At 43.3% G+C, this 25,075-nt stretch overlaps 1 protein-coding gene across 5 annotated transcripts in view; it reads right to left on the bottom strand.

Moving 5' to 3' along the window:
* Positions 1–25,075, bottom strand: part of LOC131877760 (potassium voltage-gated channel protein Shaker-like) — a 108,285-nt gene that overhangs the window by 47,281 nt on the left and 35,929 nt on the right. The window contains exon 1 of one of the 5 annotated variants that reach the window (XM_059223533.1): positions 16,015–16,555. The exons of 2 other annotated variants lie outside the window; for them this stretch is intronic. In XM_059223533.1, the coding sequence (XP_059079516.1) occupies positions 16,015–16,373 (359 nt within the window). In that variant the 5' untranslated portion in view covers positions 16,374–16,555. Of the gene's footprint in view, positions 1–2,599; positions 5,861–16,014; positions 16,556–25,075 lie in introns of those variants that run through there. 2 more of the 5 variants (XM_059223532.1, XM_059223538.1) reach the window with 2 other exon arrangements.

Here is a 25,075-nt window from a genome sequence, read left to right as displayed (position 1 = left end):
TTAAAGAGCAAACAACCAAAAAAGCAATATCGGAAGGCAAAGAAGGTCCTATCAAGCCAATCCACACATAAACACATGAACGAGGGCACATAGCGGATTTTCTATTTTCAAACCGTGTGAAAATCAAAGCCTAATTTTTTACTACATACATTCGTTCGTCTACCGTCAGTCGAAGGTGCAATGCAAAACTTTTTTTTGTATCATTTTCAATGGGTTACTTGACATCTTGTTATTAATAGGAAACGGTCTGGGGTGGACGGAAGATTTCTTGGTCATGGTGGCACTATTTATTTGCACATTTTTCATTGTTTGAGCTCCTAACAAATTGCTGCTTCTTTTCGCTTGCCTGGCTCACGAGAAGTTATTTTCTTCCTCAGTTTGGTGCACGTGGATCTTCCATAATTTTCGTGTCAGATTCTAACTTGTTCCACTTGTTCTTTTACCCATTCAAGGTACACAATGGAAGTACAGACCTAGTCTGCAGAATAAAAAAAAACTGCCTAAGTCGTGAGCCAAAGTTGATCGTAGTAGCAAATATCAGCACACGAATCGTGGTTTCCAGCGTGCCCTCTCTATACGTTATATTCTGATGAATGAGTGGTGGGTGCTTGAGTGCGAGATCAATAAAGTGTGGCGGAGGTTGTCTAGATTTCTTTAAGGGGGTCTTTCATGCTCTCTTCCATGCCTTAGGAGCTTTATTTTGGAGTTGCCACGAGGAATTGAAATTTATTGTAGTTGAATGCTCCTTCCTTCCCCTTTCCTTCTCCCAGAGCTGCCAACAAAGAAGCAATTTCTAGAACCGTTTTATTTTGGACCATTGTGCTCCAATGTGATTGACGAAGCGGGGGATCAAGAATTAAAAGTAGCCTTGGGAAACTACTTTCTTGATGACAATAATCTTGATTCATCCTTTTATTCCTATCAATAATGAAAGTACAAACTGTTTGTGATGGGAGCGGACAGTTTTCTGCCCCCTCAGTTCCTCAGGAAGGACCTTTCATCCATGAACCGTTCTGAGGGTGAGGGTATCTATCTAAGCGAGAGATCAGGCCGAAAATCCTTTAAGCCTTCCCAGCAGACGGTGACTGACAATGGGGTTGTACCAGGCAAATCCTTTGGATCATACAACTAACATAAAGGGTGTAACGAAAGAAATGGACCACGCGACATTCATTAGGAAAGATTGCTTAAAATGCTGTCACACCATCATTGTATTTGGGCAAATTAGGCGTCAATTCAGTCTGCAACATCTCACCAGAAAGCAGTTTGTAAAAATCCATGGGCAGTCAATGCTAATAAGTCATGGCTAACTCTTCCTGGTGCATTAAAGAAACCTTTTCATTGTGTAGATTTTAAACCAGTTGCCAAATGAGAGCAGGAGACGGTTTACGTATCGTATATCTATATCAATACCCAATGTACAATGCATGGTAAAGGAAGTGTCATCTCAGCAATTTGCCCATTTGTTAATGATTTTACATCTACCAATTTAGCCGTTTTGTGAGAGGGTTGAAATCTATCAAAAGGCATTCTTTCAAAAGGGCTTAAAATTAATGCCTTGAAAACTGTTTATATCCGGCCATATTCATACCCTGCATGCTTGAAGGTAGAGTGGAATTTACTTGTTCTATATAGACACTAAACAGAGTGTCCTTTGAAATGGCGATTTGTAGCAATATCCCAAGTTGATTGTGCCTAACGAACTTTGTCGTTGGTCCAGAGTTGGCGCATGATTGCTAACGTGTCAGTAAAGAGGCTAAACACGAAACTTCAGGACAATCTCTTTGGCCCAAAGGGACACAAAACCTGAACACCACTTACCGAAACCCGACAGATTGGCTTTGTTGTGAGTAGACATCAACTTGTAAATATGTTATTTACCAAGCACTTCATTTCATTATTGTGTGTACATGTAAAGTAGTTAATGAGGAATGGCGCTTTCATATGTAACTGAAAGAAAATGACAAGAATGCAAGAGAAGAGGTTGTTCCAAATGGGAAAGCACCCTCTTATCTACTTATGTTAGCTCTAGGCATGAACCTCTTGGGCATTCTTTCCTCTTTGGAAACAATTGAGGACAACTCAATTCTTGAGAGGTCTTGAAGCTGTCACGCCCCTGGTCTCTGGCAAATGAATTTCAAACATTGACGTACGACATAGCGAGCAATGTAAGACATATAGTGTACAGTTTGTCCCGTACATGCACTTAGTCCAGATCTTTAGGGGTCCGGAAATTAGACGACAACCACTTCTACTAGCTTGTCGTCTTCATTCGTGTCGGACTGACTGAATTGTGCCATGCCTCTGCTCTCGTTCTTGCTCTGGCCCCTTCTCTCTATTCTTCTTATCAAAAGATCTCGCCTTCTTCAGGAAAGATTCTATCTTAGTCCTTGGGGATTAGTTTGATCTCTCTCGTAAAACACAAGGAATGTCTCGTAGAAGGGAAATCCTAATTGTGTTTGGCTCGAACAAATACAAATACAACCCATATTATGATGAGACGAGACCTTTAAGAATGGATGGAGAAGCCTCTTGCCTCTGGTCACTATTATTGCAAGGGCTCGCGCTATTGTGATGGGACAGATTAGTTGGCACTTACGGTTTTCTCTCCACTGCAGCATCGACGAGCTTTTCATAGTATTTACGAAACGTTCCCGCGAATGTGCTATCCGGACTGAGCATCGTGAACAAAATATCTCTAATCTCATGAAACGGGCCGAACGAGCGATCAGAAGAGGTCGTCGGCAACGCAGCCAATCCGACCTCCAATGGAGGATGGCCAATGGAGCTCGTCGTGTTGGCGTCTGGCAAAGGAGCTTTAGTGCAACTGTCTTGAAATCGCCGATGGGAGAAAAATGTGTCACACAACAAACTTGAACGCGAATGCGAGACACACTCAGGTCGAGCCCCACATCTCAAGCCAGACCAATGGGCTGAATTGGTTCCAAATAGGTTTGCTATGATTAGGCACAATCGACACAGAGGGGGCCGTAGTTCTTCAGCTTCGAAAGAAGCCACCTCGATCACAAGACACTCTTACGAAATGACGTGCGAAGTAGCGTTCCAAGTACGTCGGGAACTCACTGTCAGATTGATTCTGATACTAACTTTTCCTCACTTGTCATCGGCATGTCTTGAAGCCTGGATCAATTCTAGCACTCGACTGATGTAAGTTTCCCAGGCTTAAAGCTTTGTTAAAGTAGTAATGTGAAGACGAAGCTGAATAAAGCTGTTTAACGGTTATGGGGATTATGTATGTAGCGGATAACAACGCGGGTTAGTCAGAATGGTTTGAGCGAAGAGGAAGAAGGGTAGAAAATGATATAAGGTTTCTGTCTTGTTTGGACCTGTTGTGTGAAAAACTGGAATGGAGGGAACCAATACGGAATATCTTGCTTTGATTGTCACGATTGTTCGGGGTTAAACGTGGTCGACGGAAACATTAGTTAGTCAATGGTTGGATTGATTGGTAGGTTGATAGGTTGGTTGGTTGGTTGGTTGGTTGGTTGGTTGGTTGGTTGGTTGGTTGGTTGGTTGGTTGGTTGGTTGGTTGGTTGGTTGGTTGGTTGGTTGGTTGGTTGGTTGGTTGGTTGGTTGGTTGGATGGTTGGATTGGTGGCCATTGGATGGGTCGTGTGACAAAGACACACGCAAAGTCACACTGGGCAGAATGACGCACTACCTTCGTAATTGGAGCTGAGATCCACCAATGCTGTCTTGGCCACTGAGGTAACTGCCTCCACCCCAACTAGCTCTGGGACCACCTGAGCATCCCACCACGAAAGCTGCCCCGGCCGATGCAGCCACATAGGTACTGGCCAACACTGAGGGCGCATTGGAAGTCTCAAACGAGTTGCTTCGCCGCGATGGACTTGAGCCTGCACCATTGAGGGTTTGACTACTGCCAGTGGCACCTCGACGTACGTTCAATCCAGCACTGGAGGATATCATGATCCCTGTGAGCACTCCTCTTGGGATCTCGCCAAAGACGAGGAGAGCCCACGTAAGAAGGAAAAAACAGCCCAATCTGGTCCGACAGACCACCGATGTGACACCCTGTTTTGTCATGAAAGATGCACCACTTCATCAGTAATCACAAGGGGAGTAGGTTCAGTCGAATACACACCAAAACCTTGTACTAGAACAAACTGGGCTGTTCATGCCACCTATTGTAAAGTCACCGCAAAACCATGGCCTGGCAATGACGTGTTTGGCCTTCGTTTCAGCACTTCAGCCTTCTCATTGAAATGGAGCTTTGATTTTGACACCAAATAAGGACTTTGGAAGTCTCACTCCCATGTCACACCGGGTGCGTCGAGAGAAGAACTCACTTCACCAAAACACTATTTCAAAATGCCAGATCATCTATCTAATCCATCACAAGTGATAATGAATGCAACTTCGATTGGGTGCCAATGATTACACTGGTGTTGGTTTCCTTAGCCTTGACTGAAAGCCTCGTGTTCCATGGCCAATTGACCATAGACCCCCTGCTCCTTGCAGATTCCCCGATGGTGTTTTTCTGCTTTGCTTCCTTCTGATGCGACTGGCTGGCCGTTTGAGAGGGAACTTGGAATATCAGAAGCTGGGAACAGTGGTGTCAATCGTAGCAATGGCAGGCACAGCAGACGCACTGTCACCCCCCTCCCCCTCCGAACAATAATAACAATAACAACAACAGCAACAACAGACCAAAGGGGACACAGGTAACACTGATGAGAGAACAATAATATGGCTGGTGCCACAGACAACAACGTCTCCGTTGGATTTTTGTTCCACCACTACGATAGCAATACCCAAGGACTCGCGAACTAGGGCTTGAATTGTAAGATACAACCGAAAAAGAGTCACAGAAGGAAGAAGACTAAGCAGCAAGTTTTTTCGGCTCTTTCGGTACGAACGAAGGAGACTCAGGCTACATGGCAGAAACAAGTCACTGCAATTGTCACTACTGCAGAGTCCATGGCCCGAGGCCGTCTTTTCGATCTTTTTTCTTCTTTTCTTACTGTTTCTCACTGCTTCGGCGATGGACTTGAGTTCTTGGAGTAGAATAGACAGTTGTTGAGGATTTCGCTGAAGAAGGACTAGGGTATTCCTCCTGCTCCTCCTCTGTACATGTTGAGGCCAGCGTGTGATGAGCCCCAAGGACGAACGAGTGTCGGTCTCCTCAACAAAATGATCGTGCTTCGGGAGTGCCTCTTCCTCCCCATAATCCTGTGCCTCTATTGGCCTGGGCAACAGCTCTCCCAGAGGACGGCGGCATCACCTTATACTTTTCTACTTACTTCCACAGCTAGTCACTTCTTCTAATTTCGAAGGAGTCTGATCTGTTTTATGGCGATCAGACATGTAAAAATCAAAGGACACACTTCGCACACTCGAGCAATCGGTCGCACCATGCACGCCGTTCATGGATACAGGACTCAGGACTCTGGACCCAGCACCACGGCGCTCGATTCTATCCGTGAATTTGGGGGAAAAAGCCCAAAACTGATCTCGCAGCTTCGCAGAGTATGAGCCGCCAGCTAGCTACTACGTACATGCATGTAGGTATGAGTGACCGACTCGAGAAACCGAAAAACTTGGCATCCGACCCGGACAACAAACAGAATGGCACTCTTGAGTGTTTGACTCTGTCAGTGAGGTGGACAGTCCCCGAGACTTTGAACCTGCATTTCGAATTGGGAGAATAATAATAGTTGTAGCAGAAGTTGTAGTAGAAGTAGTAGTAGCAGTAGCAGTAGCAGTAGCAGTAGTAGTATCAGTAGTAGTAGAAGACCGGCGAATAGGTAACTGGAGATAAAGATGATACGCTTGGGTAAATTAAGGCTCGATGAGGTCAGGCCCACTCGTCTTGTGCGCACTTATAATTGTTTATTGTTTCGAATTTGAGAGAGGGTGAGTACTATTGAAACATTCAAAGTCTCAACTCAAACTACTACAGGTTCCAGTCGGCGTGGCCCTCAGAGTTGAAGTATGGTTCGAGAGATCAGAGGAAGAAGACGAAGACGAGGGAGGAGGAGGAGAAGGAGGAGGAGAAAGAGGAGGAGGACAAGTAGTGGTGTTAGTGGTAGTTGTAGTGCAACAGCTCTCCCTCCCCATTCCTCCTACTTTTGTGGACAGTCTTTGAGAGTGATCCGATGTTCCTCGCGGAAAGCGCCACACCAACAATACTTTCGTCTCCTTCAAAAGGAGTAGGAGGATCAACGGGCCAAGAACGGACGACGAGGACGGCGAAGTGTGTTCGAGTCTGCTCGATATAGAGGCCGTCGGCTCAAAGAGTGTGCGATTGAGCGAACACGAAGGAGCTGCATACTCGGACGCAATTGAAAGGGGCTTGTGGAACACTAGGGCATAACCCGGCCATCGTGCCACATCTTAAGGAGTAGACCAGCGCAATAGTACGCACTCGTATGTACCAAGCTAGAGTAAAACTTGACACAGAGTCCTTCTTGATTGTTAAAGTATAGTACAAGACTGACGAGTTAAACTTGATGTCGGTCGCTGGCCTTCATTCATGTACATGGGAGCCATGCCCAACCAGCCAGCCAACCAGCCAGCCACGAAACCCAGCCTTCTCACTGGATAGCTGGCGACCAAGAGACCGGTCTTCCCATGGCAAAAAAGGATCGTTGAATCCAAAGGGAGGACCATCGAATTAGAAATCTCAAGGAAGGGCGCGAGTACAAAAAGGAGTCCATCTCTTTATCCTTCATCTAACACAGATTCACTCAGAGACCTAATAATTATGCTACATCTTCAGTCATCACGATCGACAAAGATTGTCCTTATGAACGGCAATTGCTTGGCTGACCTTTTAATATTGTGTGTGTGTGTGTGTGTTTTCTTTCGCATCTCTTTCAATTGTAGAATTCCTATAGAATTAGAAAGCGCCCTTTTGTGTTTCCGGTAATTGGGGTTTGAAATGAAAAACTGGCAAGGAGAACCCAATTAATCAAAGCTTCATCGTCACTACAAGTGACTAGATCCGATGAGCTCTATGGCCTTGAATCCATCGCTTTCTATGGAATCCTTACCTTGGTTCTGATTTCAAACTCCAACCCTGTGGAACAGACCACCTTGGTAGTGGTTAGGTTCGCTTGAAGTTGCGGCCTTTTCCATTTTTTAGTCTTAACTAGCCAATGAACGCACACAAGGTCTAACCCGGTAACCCTACAAAAAAACTCGAAAGCTCAAGTTCCCATTCCTTTTGAGATTGATCACCTGAAAGTCCAATCCTAGCTCCATCAATACATGCAACTGTCAATCATGACTATGGAAACTCGCCTATTTCCCCATTTCCTGCCCTAGATGGTATTAGATAGCGATCCACATTGGCCTTTGGGGAAGAAATGATCTAATAAGTATCTCTATCCAAGTCAATGATCAAAGGCCACCAGTGCCTCAATACAGTGCCTCAAGTACTATCCTGGAGCCGAAAAGGCTCGCCAACATCAGCTACATAGTGGGACATTGAAGTGTCAAGACATGCAACCACGTAACCTTCATTTATCTAAGGCCAATACGCGTGAGTGTCCAGAGCATGATCCTCTCATTACAACTAAAAAACCAAGACTGGAGGATGAGTGGTAAGGGTAAGACGAACGGACGGACCGACCGACGGACGGAGAAACAGACAGAGCCACATCGTGGGTGGAGGAGTTTAAGTTCCGCGTTTGAACTTCGTGCTGTTCTTGTTCGCTTAAAGAATGCCCCAAGAAGTTAGGCCAACTATGTTGTGTACGTACTACTCGACCAAGGCTGAGGTTGAACGATCACTGCTATGAGAAGAGAAGGCCGGGCCCTGGTTTTTGGTTCCCTTTTTGTGGCCTGGGTATATTTTGCAGAGAGAGGAAAAGAAGAGCGAGCTAGTACGTACTATGAGTGACCGTAGTGAAGTCATCCCACCCTCATGAGCTTCTTGGGCGGCAGTTATCTCGCGAGAATTGCTGCAATGTTGTTCCGTGAAACCAGAAGACCTTAGACAGCTCGAGCTGTGTTGAGGATGGGCCAAGACTAGGGTTTTTTTATGGCACTGAACAGGGTTCGCAAAAAGGAACCCCAACCACCCAAATGAGCTAATGTTAGATGAGCAAATGCTAGTTAACATCTTCAAATGGCTTGATGCTCGGCCCTGTTGATTGAATTTGCAGTGATGACAATTGGTTGTTGGTTGTCATGTTTCCATTGTTACTCATGCTCACAGGTTCAAACCAAACAACGAAATGCTGCTGCTTCGTTTCCTTATGACCTTTTCTTCGATCTTTGATTGAACTGCTTTCAATTTGGCTTTGGCCCCATACAGAAACTGGTGGTGGTATAAAAGCCCGTTTTTTTGCAATAATTCAAAGTGGAACCCTGTGAAGATATCTCGACGGTGTCAGAATGAACAAAACTTGCATTGCAGACCCTGCGGTTTCAAGAATCTGGATTGGCCATGCCAGAAAAAATGAGGCAACACAACAACCCATATGTCTGTCGTTCACGAGCTCACGGATATGCGGCGGATCTCAGTCCTTTCACTTAATACTTGCTGAAATGAATATGAAATGGGAGGCATTTCAGCTCTACTAACGAACCTCTCTTGCTGAAACCATGAGGCGACAAACCTTTTGAAAATCCCTTGGAACGCACTAGCTCATCTCATGATTTAAGCCGTGGCCTCGGCCGAGAACCCCTTTTAGCCAGACTAAATTGCCTTCCTTTTTCCCTTTTCTTTACACTACAAAAGAATTTCTCATTCAAAAAGCAATGGACGGAAATGGGAAAAAGACCGCGAAAATTTGTCACAAACAGACGTACACCACCACGATTCCGGGCAATGGGTCCCCATTTCCCGCTGAGACTGAGACTCCAATCGAAATGAGGATATGAGACCCCAAAAAACATCTTGCCACCGTGAAAGGAATACCACGTTTCTTGGTTCGTTTGGAGGAGGCTGAGCCTCGCTCTTGCGCGGGTGGGCGATGGCTGTTTTGATGACAGCCAGTGCCTTGAGCCAACAACATTAAGACAACCATCCACCCTCTTTGCTCTTCCTCGTTACATTCGGCCTTTGAAGGGCTCGAAACCAGCCGGATGTTTGAAGTTGTTTCTTTCATTTCCGAAATGGTTTCGTTAGATCCACAGTTCTTTCAAACATCACTTCTGTTAGCCCACATTTTACGTGGAATAAAAGACCGATGGAAGTATTAAGCTTCAAACTCGTTTGATGTAAAAGGCCCATATTAACCAGTTGGTTCACATTATTTCCCATATGAAATCTCATTTTGAAATCCTAAGATAAGTCAAGACCAAATTTATGTCACATTTTTAATAAAACGGTCAAGATATAACTACTTTCTTAATATAGTTGCAATAGTCATGTTTATCGAGTGTCGAGTCGACCGCTTCGAGCTCGATTTAACACGTCTTCAATGCAATTGTGATGATTTGGAAATTGCACAAATGGAGGCACCCAACTCTACGACCACCTCAAAGCAATCAACTCCAAGTTTACAAGAAATGCTTTGGCAACGATAACAACAAAACAGAAAGTGACAGCCTCTCTTCGATCTTAGTCAAAATCTACAATATTTGTTTTTTTTCTGCATCTGATATTTCTTCTCCATTCGTTACTTTGTTAGTATGCTGGCCAGACTGTGCTTTGGTCAGGGTGGCAAGATAATGAAAAGAATTGCCATTTTTTAAACTAAAATCGGCCATTGAAGGTTTCCTAGATATGGACGTAATAGAGACTTCTTGAAAAAGCCCAAAATCCAAGAACGTCGCGGAAACACAAAGCAAAGCGATTGTCTCAATTCCAAGTGTGCACAAGTATGCCAAACGAAATACAATCCATTCTTTACAGTTTGGGCCCTTGAGGATCGCTGTGCCCTGGAATCTTCAGAGATACATTCAACTTGACAGCCGATGGGGTTCACTTGAAACTTAAGCCTTCATTGCTTTCGGCATTGCTTCTATTGCACAACAAGTGAGAATGAACTGGAACAATGTTTTGGTTTAAACACATATTTATTGGGGTTTGAAGGAGCAAAACTCGACTCATAATAACAATCTTTACTTTTACAGACTAATTTCATTACTTTGATCTCAACTAAAAGGGTGACTAAGAATTCTTAGAAAAATCTGCTTAATGAATGAGGTCAATTAAAGCATGGTATGTAAAGATTCATAAGTTGACCACCGGATATTGTTTAAAAAATTGACTTTTAAAAACAATAAGAAAATTCGATATTCCAAGAATATCGCATTTTCACGAGTCCCTCAAGGTTGGAATTTCAACATTCCTCAATTTCTTGGTGTCTGACATGTGGGGACTTATTTGGAAAAATCAAGGTCATCGTTAAAGGGAATATTTTCCTTAGGTACCAAGTCGAGCGAAAAATTCATCTTCAATCTCAATTCCAATCCTCTTAATTATGGTTCCACCCGTTTCATTATTTGTGACTTGTATTGTGACAAATGTATCACAAAATGTTTCCTTCTGTGATGAGAGTCCAATGAGTGGAAATGCTGCATCTACTTTCAAAACATTGCTCACACAAAATGAGAAGTCACAGATTAGGATGCCAAAAGATATTATCAATTTTCATCTCTACAAAGCTTTTGACCACAAACTGTATGGCGTTGGACAAACTATTGACAAATGCTTTTTCCAGCCCAGCTTTTCTTGTTTGTTTGCTATCTACACATTTGTATGTAAAACAGGAAATAAAATCCTTCACTTTCCAAAAGGATAACCAACAAAAGCTTGGTCAACTGATACATGATCCAAGTGTACGAATGTTATTGGTTTCCAAATCCTTTGAGGCCAAGTGGCCCTTCACAAGTAGGCTTGCTATATTTCTTGCAAGAAACAACGCCAAGGGGGACTTCTCTGCGTTCTTTCTTTTTTACTGGCCATCTTCGAAGGGATTCCAGTTATTGTCCATTAAAGTCCAGAACCCAAATGGATATGCTACAAAAAGAGTTCCCTTCAGCTCAGCTTTACAGTAGTTTGCTGGCTTGGAATGGCAAAGTGTGCGCCACCTCCAGTCTTGACCTGACCTTCTGCAGATCTTCACCAGGGAATAGACTTTAGGCTCGTGTTGACGTCCATCCAACACTATCATCTTAGTAAGGAACAGTTTCTCCAGGACTACTACTTCCATGGACAAGAAACCTCGAGAAGGCTCTGAACATAATTACTACACTGGAAAAGAGTGCTTGCAATCCATATCACCGAGTCACACCATGGCTCCAATGCGTTACGAGAGAGTGCCAGTCCCAATCCAATTTGTTCCTTGCTACAAAACGGAACAAATGCTGACATTCGTGACGATTGCAGCCACATTAGAATGTTCCTTTTGTACAGTATTGTCCAAGCTCATCATATTGAGAAAGTTCAACCACTTCCAAGAACTTGGCCCCTCTCTCTTTCACTTATCTACTATGTACTACCTATATTCTTTCACTCATTCATTCATTCGTTCGTTCGTTCATTCATTCATTCATTCATTCATTCATTGTGGAGGTTCCTCTTCGCTTCTACTGTTTCTGCGGCGGCAAGAGAATAGTAATGTGCGCGGAATCAGCACAAAAAAGCGGCTTGGATCTCCCCTTCACAAGTTTCATTTTTTTCCAAAACCAGACCCAGACAATGGGAGTCCAGTTTCAATTTTCTGCAAACTATTAATGGCAAGCGAGAAAGAGTTGAATTGGGACTAGAAAACCTTCAAACTAGTCAAAACTTTGCCTAGTCGAAAAGCGACCTCAGGGATGAACAGTGAAAGCATTGGACGTTTCATCGTCTATAGACCAAGTTGAAGCCTACTTGCCCGTGGTACTAATACTCTAAACAGGGGGTTGAAGATCCGTCAACAAAATCAATTAAACCCACAAACAATATTCAGATGAGAAAACTCCCGGCTCTTCTTCGGACAGGTATTTTCTTGGTTTGGCTCTTCTAAATTCCAACATAATACGTCAATACGTCATACTTAATGTCCTTGTACATTTTCAGTTATTATCATCATTCTTTGTTTCTGGTCTCGGCAATTAGACCTGAAGCCAGGCGGTGAAACACAACCTTTCTTCTTTCAAAATGCCCTGCAAACTAAACCCGGGGTAACAGTCAGTCCAGGAAATGTATTTTACCCTTCCCAACCTGGGAGTGTGCTGGTTGACCCAGCACCAATGAAATCTCACCCTTCGTACACCCAACCTTGGTTCGTGCATGTGGGCGTGGGTGCCAATCTCCACATTTTGACCGTCGAACTTGTTCCGCTTGAAATGGTGCCCAGGAACAACTGACGGCCTGCCCCCCCCCNCCCCCATGTGAGGCGTTTTCCATGGCTCTTTCTCATCTCATCTTCGTCCTTGCCCATGCAAGTGATGTATGAACGTTTGTTTGTGGGGCATGGCAAAAAAAAAATGAGACTGGTTTATTTCTCCACCACCAGTTCCATGGAGCAATCGCGTTCGTTCTGGAGCCTCATCCAGAGACACTACTAGGGCTCTGTACTACCACTCGGGAAGACTGTGGCCGTGTGTGCTGAGTGAGATGCGGCATGGAAAAGTTATGCAATTCAAAGGGAGGAATGAAGGCAAAGCCGATTTCTTCCGGGGGTCTGTCTCACGCATGCTGCTCAGGACTCCTTCGCCTCCTTCTCCTCGTCTGTCTGACACTGTCTCGACTAACGATAGCACATTCTCGCAAGTGAGGAGTGAAGCAGCCTCACCAAAACCGACAAGGTTCCAGTTCCAAAGCAGCCCTAGTGCTGCACGTAGGTATGTATTACTGTTTCTCGGTCCAGTATAGCTCGAGGGAACGTGCTTGAGCAACGAAACCAACCATGGAAGTGAGAGAACGAGACTGAGAGGAAAGACAAGACGGTCTTTTGAACTCGCCGCTATGGCTGCTGCACCATCACCACCATCTTCGCCATGTGCACTAACAGCTCAAGCTATTTTGGGAACAAGTCCACTCTATATGGCAATGAGTTTCAAAAAATTAGACAACGACGTAAGACGACACGAATGCTCCCTCGGTGTATGCAGATCGAATGATAGAATAGCTCTTTCCCTGGATGATCCTTTTTCAAGTGAATTCTAACTCAGGCGCACCGTGGGGAAAATCAACAATTAGAAAATTAATTAGAAAACCGGCCAAGAGACCCACCCCGTGACTCGTATCCACAGACAACACAATGGTTCCAGAGAAAGATTATCAAGTGAAAAGTCACCCTGTCATTTTGTACTGCGGCTCCACGAGAGCAGACCCTCGGCAAACTTTATGAGAAGCCGGCAAATTCCATTTGAACGCGACATAATCTTCATGCGGAAAATTGTCCCTCTTCTCCCGCTTCCCCAATAGATTACATTTACAACTAGAACTGCTGATGCTGCTAGCACCACCACCACCACCACCACCACTAACACCTCCTCATCCTCCTCTATCTCGCTTTTCCGCTTTTCCGCTTTAAAAGTCCGAGTCAAATGATCGCTCAAAGGCCAAGAGCTTCGGTTTAAAGAAGTTACAAGTATCGTTGCCGTGACAGGACGAAATCGTCAATGAGTGATTGATAAACACTCTGTAAGGGATATGTTGCCTTCGCCAATGAACTTGACTTACCTGTAAGAGTGAAAAGAGCAAAAGCATCAAGTTTTGAACCAAGTACACAGCATTTGTTCAAGAGTAAACGCGTATCTGTTTTTATGGTAGAGGAAGTTGGGCGACTTGTTGACACCAGTCATGCCTCTCATTAGGCCAAGTGGTGGGCTCTCTGTTCCACCAAGAAAGCATAACAAACCCAGGTGACAGATTACTTTTTGCATGTATATATATCACATATCTTAGAGACGGGTTACGCACTTAGTGCAGACTAATTCAGTAGTATGTGTGTTTGATTCAAATGCAAGTGCTGGTGTTTGACCCCAACCCAATGGTATGTCCTGGTGCGCAGCAACGATCCCAGTGCCTACCTGAAGTAAGAACTCCTCTGCCTAAAAGACGATTTCGTCTTCGAGTCAGGTCCCACGTAGGCGTTGAACATGATTCCATATCTTGTTCGGATGCAATTTTATTTGTAGTATGAGCACTCGCCACAAGCTAATGAAAATCACATCTTTCATCAGGCTTTCACTGCCTTCAATTAGAATCATTTTCATGAGACTGTATTCATCTGACTGGCTTTCTACCAAGACTTCCAGGGATTAGTTCCACCTTCATAAATTATGAAATTGTTCACTTCAACACAAATGCTAAACTGAAATCTCACCGGCTCTGTTCGACAATATCAAAGCAATTGACTGGAACAAAAATGTCAGCTTTCCGTAGCTAAGAGGGACAATATGGTAATGGTTTGTTGTTACTCTAATGGCTCAAGTTAATCCCTTAATCAGCACATTTTGATTCAAAAGATAATTTCCCTAAAAAGACTAGGCGAAATAGCAGCATTTTTGCGGAGGGACAGGGCGCCACGCTTAAACTTTAACAAGAAAAAAGCAACTTTAACAACCAAGACTCCTTGGTTGTCATTTGTCTTGGCAACATACCTACATGTGGGAAGACAAACAAACTTTTCACACATGAAGTAACACTCCACTTTCACTTTCCTTGCCGCAAAGTTTAAGAGAGGGCAGCACTCTCTGAGACAATGTTCCAAGTAGAAGATGCTCTTGATTATTAGGCCTCTGTCCATCTCTTGGTGAATCCATGGATTTCTAGAAGTTCGTGGTGAATCTTAGTGTTTAATTACTGTGTAAATTTGTACCCACCATTGACACTTGCGGACAACCATTGGCTTAGACCAGGTCAACAGATATGTAGTAGATTGAAGTGTTACGTAACAACTTACCATTCCCCAAACAAAAGTAAATTTAAATAAGTTTTTTTATCCACTTTTATACAAAAGTAATTTCATTTCACACCAGCCAGTCTAATTGAAAACGCAAGCAAGGGAAAAATATTCTCCCCATCTATCGTAGGTTCAAACCTGGGGACCGAAAGTTAAAATGAAAGTACATCATGATAAATCATTCCGTTGACCCCCTTCAAATGTCTTGCAAGCCAAGACGAAATACGTTTGTTCCAAATTCTGAAGAACACCTTGCACAGTTCCAATAACTAGATTAGTGTCCACCACTAAAACTGCATTAAAGGCATCGTTTCCAATCTTTTTGGTTTGGCCTTCTTGCCCTAACACAAGCAATAAAACAACAGCAGTAGCAATAGTCACGATAGCAATAATAACAACAACAGCTACAGAACTAAGACTGCAATGGTGAGATGTCGACACGGTCGATAGCGTCCTGTCAATAAAGACAATTGACAAAGGTCCTAGGATATGTTTGGGTCTGACGCTGGCATGTGGTTTTCTGGCAAGCATGAAGTGTATTACTTGTGAGTAAATTTCTAACCATCATTGATTAGTGGGGAAGACCATCGGCTTTGAACAGACAACAGATATGAATGGTCGCCTCTTTACACCAACAGGACTCTACAGTACTGACGAGGGATCTTGACAATCTCATTGTATCCAAATTGAACTTGAATCGGAATGATTTATTGGCTAGATTGGCCCAGGAGGCCAAGAAAGGCCTTTATCAACACGCCATCGGCTATGTACAGAGTAAGCTACCTGCCGTAGCGAGGATACGATCAAAAGAACAAAAACAACAACAACAACAACAGCAACAACGTCAAAAGCGATGATTGAACTCATTTGCCTTAAAGGCATCACAACCAGGGTGAGAGCAAGACGCTTTTTGATAGCCCCTCTTCTCCTCAAGCGACTAAAGAATTGTTCTCAATCAGCCTAGATCAAGTCATCGACCTTGAACGGCTAAACGAAATTGATTTGAACACCAATTTGGACCTGTGTACGTAGAAGTAGTTTATAATACATAGTGCTTGTTTGGAACGTGAACTTCCTTCAGGCAAGGAGTGCAGTTATTCAAGACTTGAATGTGAAAAGTGAGGTCGAGTATCATATGTGGTCTATTAGGCTACTTTAACGGGGAAGGTGGTTACCTGTCAGTGGTGTGGTCTCTATTGAGGCCCAGTGGGTTTGTTGTTTGCTGCTGCTGCTGCCCAGATCCTCCCACTGAGACGTTCATTCCACTTGGATGAAGGCCAGTGGGCGAGGCCGGGAAGGATGAGATACGAAATTGAGCGGCTAAGCTCTGGAAGATTGAAATAATGGTGGATGCGGAAAGGATCACTGTCGACCACAAGCAGAAATGAAAGCCCCGGGGCTTGAACCTGGTAAGGAAGGGAAAGCTGGACTTCTCCACCTCGACAGATTTTCGTGAAACTTGCGAGGAAATGGTCAGCTTCAAAACGCCTTTGAACCTTGAGCGTGGTGACACTACCGCTTGGTCCCTTGTCATTCATGGCCAGAGTTAAATGTGAATAGTTTTGGCCCGAGCGAGGTGTGCACGACCTTGGGGCCTCCAAGACCGCTGGTCTACGTATTAATACTCGGTCGAGATGCTCAGTTGCTCGCCGGTGGTGTTAGGTCGGAGAGACAGTTGAAGGAGGAACTTGACACTATTCACACAAGATAACGCAACACATGCGATATCAATTTCAGGAATGTTCCTTGTTTTTCCTTCATCTCGCTTCTTTCACTCACCATCAACTACCTGCTACCTCGGGCCAGAACAGATACATGTCAAAAGAATCTTTTGTTTACGTTTCGGGACAGGTTGACTTAGCGGGCCAGTTTAATTGGAGAGGGGCACCTCGTGGAGAACGCCTCCTTCTTCGTCTTCTTCTTCTTCTTCTTCTTCTTCTTCTCCTGGGACGACTTTTCCGACTTCCTCGACTTCTTCTTTCGATCCGTGTCCTGAAGAATGAAGATGAAAGTGTGGACAGAGGCCGGACGCCCAGAGACTGACGAACAAGAATCGACGAGGACGAGAACGCCAAGCGGAAAAAGAGGTTGAGACTCAAGGGACTTGGAAACTTCAGCACGGAAGCTACGTAGAAAAGGAGCAAGTTCGTGTTTCTTTGGCTCGCCAAGGCAGTCGCCAAGAGATTCTTCACCCTCAACACTACACCAAATCCAGCAGCACTTATTCACTTGCCTTCTATGTAGTGCTCACTCAAGAGTAGTTCCAAACTGCGTTCTTTGACAAGACATTTACAAGGACCGACAGGCCGTTAAGTGGTGATGGGCAAAGAAAAAGACAGATTGATGGAATGCAAACTTTAGACCACGCATTCATCGTCCACGTCGTTCGTGGCACACACTATTATGTTCTATACCGAACTAAAAAGCGACTCAAACAACAGTTCCCTACCAATTGGCTATCCATTGAGCTCCCCTGTTGCTCGTTTGACAGACGATAATCACTTGTGGAACACCAAGCAAGAGGTTACTTCGTCTCTATACCATTCGGTTGGAGTACGTACTTGGACGTCCATATGATGGACTAGGTGAAGGGGTACTTGTTCCAACACGGACACGGCGTGATCAACAGTTACCCTTGCCGCCGGCACATCCACCACCCATCACCACTACCAAGGTACATACAACCTTCAAAATAACTCAAGTCTGAGCAGTCTACATACAGAACAGCACGATGGTTCATAGCCACGAAAACGAGAGGGATAAGAAGGAAGAGAGAGAGAGAGAGAGAGAGAGAGAGAGAGGGGGGGGGCGAAGGAATAGGCACGGACGTCTAGAGATGTGGACTGCGAACGGAAGCCAAAATTTCGTATCTTCTAAACCGTTCATTTCATTCCAAATAAGCACTTCATAAGATCACAAGATCTGGTTAGTTAGATGAACTTCGCCAAACTTGAGCCCAAACCTATGCTTAGGGAACTCGGGAGACATAGCTTAAGTTTATGTTGTAAACAATACATAAAATTCGAAATTCGGCTTGCTTTTGGTCAGCTACATAAGCTTTGGACAACATAACTTTGAAACGATCCACTTCACAAGTAAATGATATAAAAATGACCTACCTTTAATGGAAGAGATCTACGTTTCTTATTTTATTAGTTTTGTTCGAAAAGGGGCTCAGAGTTGCTATGACCAAGAGCAGGCCGATTTGGCGGGAAGCTCGTTCGAAGTCCAAATTTCTAGAAGTCCGCGGATGAGGGAACCGAAGCAAGCGAAGGAGTTGAAAGGACATGGCCAAAGGGAAGGAGAAAAGACCGAGAGGAACAAGAAACAGACGACAACGAAGGCGACGACGACGACTGCCAAATAAGAAAAGATACACCGAGTCCAAGAAGAAGAAAAGGGCAGATGATGAGGTGAATGGGTGAGTGGATGAGGGCCAACCAAGGCACACACACTCACACCACACAAGAGAAAGGGATGGAACTGGAGGGCTAGTCACAAGCCCTCTAGATGGACCCATTCGTTCGTTCAGTTTGGCGTTTGGTCGAGCCACCATTCAACCCACTGTTGAGTCTCCGATCATCTACGTGTAGTAGAGGACAACTCCTACTCCAAACCCGAAACCCTTCGCTCAATTTGGGTAGTTCACAACTCTGAGAAGCCTTGATCTCTTGAGAGTGCTGTGGACGTATGTAAAGAACCCTCGTTCAACCAACTTACCCGAATCTCTCTTATCCCAAGGGGGAGAAAAAGGGTTAGAATACTTGCTTCTTTAGAAGAACAAAAGGCCAAGCTTGGGAGAAGGCCTCATAATCTCAAACATGGAGTAACTGCCTTGATTTGACACCATTTCCACATGTCCCTAGGGCTAGCTTCACTCTCCTACCCTTCACAATGTATGTCATGAAGTTATAGTTACCTTTGAAACCATTTCTTAAAGGTTATGACTCGGGGTTCATTTTTAATATTCTAGGTGAAGGAGATGCTGTATTTGGTTCAATTTCAGTTTGAGCTAGAAATTTACAAACTGAAGTAACAATGAATCCATTGACGGCCATTGATTTAGCAACTGCATTTTGGCCATTGTAAGTTCCAGAACAAATGAAAAGCTCAGCCACCGTATAAACGCCATGTATAAGAATGAATATGATAGTAATATATTGATATTCCTATTTAGTTACGCTGCAATGCCAAAGATTTCCAAAAAAAGTGTTGAGATTTACTTTAACTAATTAAAGCTATGAGTTTTTTCCCCCTGTTGTTATTGACGTTATAGAGCTTCATTTGCCTACCCAGCAAGCTCGGCCTTTCATCGCACCTAATGATATCATTGGCCGACTTATAGTAAATTGAATGTACTTAGTGTATGATATTGCTTAACCAAAAATTTCATTTTGAAGCCATTTCTTTTTACCGATGGTAACAAGAAATACGGATGCGTAAATAGATTTGAGCTGTTTGCCTAGAAATTTCCACGAGCACCGATTACATGGCATACTGAATTGATAATGCTAATAATAGTTAATATATCCATCCATTAGATAGAGTGTGATAAACCCTAGTATCTAGTTACATTTATCTGGCTGAAAGTCAGAGCTCTAAGAAAAACCACCAGTTGATATTTGGAAGTATTTTGAGGTTTCGTGATTGCCTACCGAATCTGGCGCAAGGAAGTGTTGAGATCGTTGAGATGCCCTGGAAAAGAGGCCGTTCAGGAGGCTTCAATACTTAAAGGCATGAAAAACAAATATTCTCTCTATCAATTGCACTATGCATGACAATATCTGGTTCAATTATTCAGTATACGTTTGCTCCAATGTCAGAGGGAAAATCAAAGCAGTATGTTAGACAATGAACGCGATTGTCGTGATTTCTAATTTCTAAACCTAGTGTACCATTTTTGACTTGATTTCAATTCTTTCACGCTATGGTAGTTCAATGATCAGTGCGTGAGAGAGGGGGAGCTTTCCTTTGTGGATCAAGTCTTTACGGAGGAACCAACAGTAAGTTTCCTCTTTCTCAAGGAAGAAGAAATAAAGTTGAGAGAAGTTCGGAAGCTTCTGGGCCCAATCGTCTGATACCCAATATACGTTAAGTCGAGCAAGTTGTGAAGACTCTCGGTTCCATTCAACAGCATAATGGTATATTACAATCCGAAATGGAGTTATTTCTAGCCTATCTATTGCACAAACATTTCTGAATTTCACGGAATGGCGAGTCCAAGGTTTTGGTCAACTTGACAGCATTCATGGTTTCTTCCTCTAGTATGGTACATGTACGTATAATCAGGACGCTGTTTCGTGTGTTCCAGCAATATGTATTTGGAAAATGTTCAATACCACATTGGAGTAAAAAACCGGCTGGAGAAATTCCATTAACGTCTGGTAGTGACAAATCTTGCTCACACGCTCTAATGCAATAACCAAGTTTTCCATCCTCTCAATCTTTCGTCGTCGTCATCGTCGTCGTCGTCGTTGAGATGGTGACCGCCTGTTCCGCATATCTGTGTTGTTCCCTTCCAGCAACAGTCAACCAACAGAGATGTTGTTGTTGCTGCTATTATTGTTTACAAACATATGGTGTAATATCATTTGGAATAAGTGGATTCATGCCATTATTTGAAGAGGTACATATTCCACATATTCCAAAGAGCGCTTGGTTGGCGCTCTCCTTAATCTTTCCTAGCGAACCTTAATCATCAATAACGGAACGACCGCGTTTTCCAATTTTCAAAAGCCTGTCGAAAGTACGCGTCGCACTTAGGCTTTGTCCGTCGTATGTATCGGTACATGGAGTTGGGGTTCAAGATAGCTCCATGGTCTGATCGCTTTCAAGGGCAGCGTTGTTGTCTCTATGTAGTTTGCCTGTTTAGTTGTACCCACCCCAAGGACTGAGTAAACCCAATCCTGTTGTCATAGCAGCTCTCTGACGTCTAGAACCTTTTCAAAGACATCAAAGGCCAATTTTAGACAAGACCTCTTTTAACGTTTCCCAGGATATTTCCCTCTAGTCTGTTCCATCTTCTGGAACGAGATTTGCCAAATTTCGATCAACAGACATGTGAGCTTTTCATCTTGGATTTACAGTTTGTCACTCATGTTGTCGAGGAAGTTGTCTGATCTCAGTTTTACCTTCCAAATCCCATTAAGCTTAGGGTGAAACAAGCATGCACTATTTTTTTGTACTGATGTGGCGTGTATCTTTGATCGATTTCAATCTCGATTTGGAATTTTTCTGAAGGAATCATAGTTATATGTTTTATGAAGACACACATATTCTGACCCAAGGAACTTGTGTGCATTGAAGGGCAGCGAGGGAGTCTTTTTCAGTGACACGACAACTGGACAGGGATAGTATTTCGATTTTCCCTGCTTTCGAAAGACTTGTGATTGCTACTTAGTGGCTAGTAGCATGCTTTACGTACCAAACTAACTGGGCAATCATGTTTCTTTTTGTCTTCGTGGACCTTCATTGTTCCTCGGGCCACTTGGACCTCGACGAGGAACAAAAGGACCCTCGACGGAACAGGTGTCCATCACCCCTAACACATGTAAGTTAAACTACCAAAGCATTCTGGATGACGTTAAAAAACTTCATGTCTTTTTTTTCCAAAGTGTTTTTGATGATATTATTTTGCAAGTGTAGCAAATCATGTTCAATTCTATTTAGGTCCTGGCAAAGATTGTACAAATTTGAAAAATTATCGCTGAAATGGGTACGCTGATTGATTTATGTGGACTTCCCTATGGCATTAAAAGTTAGACTTCGCCACTGAGGATTTATTTTCGACCAAAATTATTTTGGATGTACAGTTGAGAGGGTCAAGTGAATCAAATATCAAAGATGGACTTTACCGATTTTTTTCATTCTTGGAATGATCATAAAAGCCAATATCGTTCTCATGTGAATCCATTGGACAGGCTCATTGATCCGTTAGAGAGGCATAACGTATATGGTGGATGCCTCGCTCTATAGTAAATTAGTGTAGAGTTATAAAAATAAGAATAATATGAACTACTGGCATTGGGTTTTGGCAAAGGAGGAAGAGCAGGATTGCAAAGGATTGCATTGCCATGGCAAGCTAGGTCATTTCCCCGAGCTCATCCAAGTAGAAAGTGAAATTATACATTAATTACTGAATTTGATCTCAGTCAACCTTAAAAAATCACCTTTTCTTGACCCTGGTTGGAGTTGACGTCATTACAGTGAATAAAAAGAAGCTTAAAACACCCACCCCTCATGGCAATTTTGATAATATTAGGCGATCCAGCATTCAGGTTTTATTAGACCATTTTGGGCTCTGGTCAAATTCACCTCATATACTATGTACGCGTATATCGCTTCGTATGGAGGTAAATGGCAGCGACTGTTATTTGACCTCCTGGATTGGCAAAGAAAATTAAAGGTATCGATTTTTTCGCCAATGCTCTTTTACTACACCGAGAGAGTACATTCCCCATTCAAGACTCCTGACACCCAACAGAGCCTTTGTATATTCACTGCAGTCAGACGAGGACTCCTCGAATCACGACATTCAGAGGCAGCGTGAAACAAAAAAAAATGACATCACTTTCTTTCAATGGATGTTTCATCTCTTGTACTAGTCTTGAGATCATATTGGAAGAAGGCGCCATATTTGTCTTACTTTTAGCACATTCTGGACGAAATGCTTGTAATAAACTATAAGTTCCATGTCCTCGCTCTAAGACGTTCTTTTCATGTTAGGCTCAAAACAGAAAAGTCAAAAGTCACGTTGGACTTCCAGATTGCTTAATGTTTAGTCATCGTAACAAAATCACGACAAGTATAATGTGAGCCTTTGGTTGACTCCGCTTTAAATACTCGATTCTATTTTTTGATTATTCGTGGGGTCCGAGGTTCAAACTTGTGACCAAAGTGCCTTTATCCTACTGCTAGCCACAGGGCTGCATGGCCCAATTCCATGGTATGTAGTTCCATATCATCCGCACGAATATATGATGAGAGTAGCTCGACTCGAAACTGAGCTAGCCTTGTGTATATACAGTACTCTAGATAATATGAACGTACTGTACTCCCTTAACCCGAAGCCCGAAATGATCAAATATGGTCAAAGGCCGAGGAGTGCATTACTAAGGCTGGATAAGTCAATCATATCATGCACAAATACTTAGTACCACTGACCCAATGACAGATTGGTCGTCAACGATACATCATCAGGAAGTGACCTCTTGGTGGTACCAATGGACCACCAAGATCGAATGAACGTAGACCAAACCATCAAAGGCCCCTGGGCTTTACTGAGTTGCGTCAAGTTATGTAACGCATAATCGACATCCAGGATCATAACGTGATCGTCACAGAATATTTCTTTGTTGGTTGGATACTATTGTATGCGTTTCCAACCTAAAAAGGGGAACTCAAAGCCCTTAAACTTGATTGATAGTTTCGTGGGTTTTGCAGAATTTCTTTATGGAATATAATCCTCAGCCGTTCGAGATGACAACCTTATATCTATATACCATTTAGCTTTAAATTCAAATTCACCAACGAATTCGATTTTTGATCAGAAACTTGTCTTACTCTGACTTGTTCTAGCTAGCCGGGGTTCACGTGGGCTTGAAGGTTTTTACTTTTCAACTCGTTAGATTCATGGTTGAACGAAGTGGTGACGGACAGTATTTTCTATGAATTAAACTTAACAAAGCATCCTCAATGAATGCTTTTTGCATGATTTGTGAAACCCAAGAAACCTCGGTCCTGTCAAAGCAGAGCGCAAATACATGATGCATATGATTTGTACCCACATATTAAGTACATTTTCTTTGTGGTCAATGACGTTGGGTGACACCCTATCTTTTTTAATGGACGTCTTAGGACCTTGCTCTTTCCTCCCAACACTCGTCCTTGGTCTGTTAGGGTGCTCAATGAATCTTAATGGCCATTCTTTGTACGTATCATTCTCCTGCTCTCCAAAATGATCTCCTACATTATTATACTGTACTACGTATATCTGGGAATGGAGCCCAGGCCTGTCATTGCGTCTGGATGCGTCCAAGGATCTGATATAAAATGGGAGTAAAATGGCAGGTCTCTCTCTTTAAGATGAAGAACAGAACACGTAGCTTATAAAACTAATTCGTTTTTTTTAAGATGTCAAGCTGTCAACAGCCATATTGTTGTGTTAAACCAGTCGAAGAGTTCAATTAAAATGAATGGCTAAATCAACGGGTAACAGTCCTGTTGAGCGGTTGCTTTTTATAGTTCTAATCAATCAAAAGGACCAATCCAAAACAAATTAGGGGGAGAGCCGGGGAGTTTCGTGTTCCTCGTCAACTCTGATATGATCCAATGTTTGACCAAAAGAAAAAGCCAATCAAAGTAAATGTGATACTAGGACTAATTTCGAGACGAGGTTGAAAGAAGGAGAAGTGTCAAATCATTCAAGCAAAAGTGGTTCATAACTCTAGTCTTGCGAAACCTTGGCCAACTTGCATATTGGTGCAATGCAGGGACTTTCCCAGCAAATCTTCTCAAACTATACCAAACAAAAGTGGGAGAAACTTGACGATTTCAAATGATCCCTCTCATATTATAGCGATTTATCGGACATGTCTTGCTTGCTCTTCGCCATCCAGCTAGTCGTCTCATTGGGGTAAGATAATTTACGTATAAACGTACATATGTACTACTGTACTGGAGAGCCAAAATCTCTAGTAAAAATTCTAAAGCTTCATCTCGTCTTGCCCTCGATACGATTGGTGCACCAATGATGAACGTGCCAGAAGAGTTGAATGATATTTCTCTGTGGGTAATCTCGGATCAATATTGGAAGATTTGTAAGATTATTGGAATTTCAGCACACGATAGAGGGGACAAGCCAATCGAGACGAGGAGCAAACAGGCAGAGTTGGAAGAGAAGTAGAAGGAGAAGAAGGAGGAAGCACATCCGACTCCTTGGGTTCTACTTGCACTCACTCGAGCTCCAATCTCTTCAGCCGTGAGCAAATTCGGCTAAAATGTGCAGACCTCGAGATTGAGCCTTTACTGTACCGAGTGTAAACGTATGTACAGCCTGTGGAGTTTGTGGTACATCTTGTGTTGAGAAAGGCAAGATGGAACAACCTTTTACGAGTCCTCGCCTCATCACAAGGCGGGGTATGTAGTAATGGTTGAGGTAATATGGTTGTTGAATAAAATAAACCTTCGCCTACTATTCCACATACATCCTTTGAAACGGTTTACTCTCGTACTCTC

The sequence above is a fragment of the Tigriopus californicus genome, chromosome 3, assembly GCF_007210705.1.
Source record: "Tigriopus californicus strain San Diego chromosome 3, Tcal_SD_v2.1, whole genome shotgun sequence".
Taxonomy (NCBI): Eukaryota; Metazoa; Arthropoda; class Copepoda; order Harpacticoida; family Harpacticidae; genus Tigriopus; species Tigriopus californicus.
This window is presented reverse-complemented; position numbering and strand designations above follow the sequence as displayed.